The sequence below is a fragment of the Vigna unguiculata genome, chromosome 4 (genome assembly GCF_004118075.2).
Source record: "Vigna unguiculata cultivar IT97K-499-35 chromosome 4, ASM411807v1, whole genome shotgun sequence".
NCBI classification, from domain to species: domain Eukaryota; kingdom Viridiplantae; phylum Streptophyta; class Magnoliopsida; order Fabales; family Fabaceae; genus Vigna; species Vigna unguiculata.
In genome coordinates, this window is record NC_040282.1 from 13,162,539 (window position 1) to 13,165,141 (window position 2,603).

A 2,603-nucleotide genomic window follows, 5' to 3' on the forward strand; every position below is an offset into this window, starting at 1 on the left:
CTCATATACATCAACTTTCAACATGTCACTATAACCCACCAAATTCAATATACTTCTCATAAAATATACAACCACAATATCTTTGAACATATGCATCCATTTTGTAACAATTAACATTTTGAAAACTCGGATTTTCTTATCATACATTGAATTAAACTGTCAATAACAATAATCCCTAAATTTTCTCAAAACAAAATTCTCAAATTTGAAACAAGCACGAACATACAGTACCATAATTCAATCGAAAAACATACTAAGACACAATCATTTATTTCCCTTATATTAAAAGACAACTTCAAACAACTTTATGAAATTCATCAAAACCCTTTAACTTAGGAAACTCTTCTTCTATAAAGGTCAAAGACAAGCAATTGGACCGAAGGAAAGAACCACTAATTAGTAGACCGCAATGCAAAACAAAATCGTAATGAACATTGAAGGATGTTGAAATTTTTGACTTTCCAAAAATATTTTTTGAGAAAGCTCTCTTTTCAAATTTGTTTTTATTTCAACAAATCTTTATATCATATCTACCCATAATTTCAACTTGGATAGAAAATCACTCCTTGCCCGTAAAGGATAGAATACAAAATAAAAATAAAAATTATAAATATTACTTTTTTAGGTGTTTAAAAGTAGAATTATAATAGGTTGACTATTCATTAACTTTTGCATGCTCATATAATAACTGCTTTTTATTAATAAGATATTAAACTATAAGAATAATATATAAAGATACTACAAAGTTATAAGGTGGTTTCTAAGAGATAAAATGAGTTGTCAATATATCGTAATTTCTAAACGTTAGATAGGAAAAAGATAATTTTTTTCCTAGACAACTGCCTAACAACAACTTTTTACTAATGAAATATTAAATTAAGATATTTAATTGTAATATAAATTGAATTATTTAATAAAATTCGTTTTAGGGTAGTTATATACGACAGTAAAAAGTGATTAGAGTTTAAACAATAAAAGGATAGTGACAAACAAATATCATATTTTTAGCTTCACATCTATTTAATACTAATAAAATAATATTTTTATTTTAAACTTTCAAATATTTAAAAATAAATCAGTAGAAAAATTAAAATATTAATATTTTATTAAGTATTAAATAGGTGTAAACATTGAAAGATATATACTTATCATTTTCTCAAACAAAAATCATGTGAAATATTTTGCTGAAGTCCCAAAACGGTTCAACAACACCCAACACCTAACGGAGTTCGTTTTTTCTTACTAAACTTCAAAAATAAAACCGTTGGTCCTCCCCCACCACCCTGTTCATTGTAGTTCTGTTTTTCTTTCCCAACACAACAAAACACGCTCCACAAAACCTTATTAAATGCACCATCTCCCACTCTAGCAATTCTCAAAACCCAACGCAAATGGAAAACCACGTCCACAAATTCTTCACCTTCTTCTTCTCCATTTACCTTCTCGGTTACTTCGTCATCTTCCGCAAATGGGGCCCCAAGATCCGACCCGAAGCTTCCAGCTGCCTCATCTCCCTCTTCCACGGCACCCCGGCGGCGGTCCTCGCAGCCGCCGCCGTCCTTTCGGCTGAAAACCGCAGCCTTGCCGCCGCAAACACGAACTTCCAGAACCTCGTTCTAGACTACAGCGCTGCCTACTTCGCCGCCGACCTCGTACATCTCGCCACGTTCTTTGCCGGCGGCGGAGACCTCACGTTCGTCTTCCACCACTTCGCCACGCTCTTCGTCATCCTCACGTGCCGCCACGTGGCGCTCCACGGGGCCGTCGCGGTGCTCATACTCTTGGCGGTCGCGGAGGTCACCAGCGCGCCGCAGAACGCGTGGGCACTGGCCCGAGCGCGTCGAAACGACGCGCAGTTCGCTGCGAGTGTGGCTAGAGTTCTGTCGGTTCCGTTTTACGGCTTGTATTCTGTGGTACGAGGTTTGTTGGGGCCTTATGTTGTTTTCCGAATGGCGGCGTTTTACTCAGGTGGAGGTGCTGCGGGTGTAATTGCCACGTGGGTTTGGATTTCCTGGGTCGTTGTAGTGTCGGTGGCCATTGCTGGGAGCATTGCGTGGGTTTCTAATCTTTGGATTGAAGTCTACGAAGAAAGATCAAGGGAGGTTGAGGAAAAGATAAGATAACGCATTAATGTTGGACTTAATATAATTTAATAGCTTACATGTTAGGTCAACTGTTTATCTAAATGTTTTTCGTGTAATAAATATGTGGATATGATCAACATCTCTTAGGAATTAAAATATATGAAGAAAGAGACTACCTTACGTGGAGGTGATGGATAAATGTTAAACACAAACTTCTAATTTATATCTATTTTCTTCTTTTTTTTAATAATTTTTGTATCACGGGATATTAGTATTAATATTATCACATTAGTTTCATTTAATGTTTATAATGACAGAATACAAAGTTTATGATAAAAAAAATAGAAAAAGAAGTAAACTCAATTCTCATTCCGCGTGTTGTTTCATTTATTATAAGAAATTACGTAGTTAATAAGAGAATTTCATCTGTGGACAAAATTGTCATTAAAATAATTTTAGTTAAGAATTTTGTTGATGAAAATAAATTTATCGATAATTAACTTATCAGTAATTATCAGT

The 2,603-nt window shown here is 34.8% G+C and overlaps 1 protein-coding gene across 1 annotated transcript; it reads left to right on the top strand.

The window, feature by feature from the left end:
• Positions 1-1,130: 1,130 nt before the first annotated feature.
• LOC114181414 (TLC domain-containing protein At5g14285-like) lies at positions 1,131-2,334 on the top strand. Its single transcript, XM_028067866.1, has one exon. The coding sequence runs from the start codon at positions 1,392-1,394 to the stop codon at positions 2,121-2,123; it is 732 nt and encodes a 243-aa protein (XP_027923667.1). The 5' UTR covers positions 1,131-1,391; the 3' UTR covers positions 2,124-2,334.
• Positions 2,335-2,603: the final 269 nt, after the last annotated feature.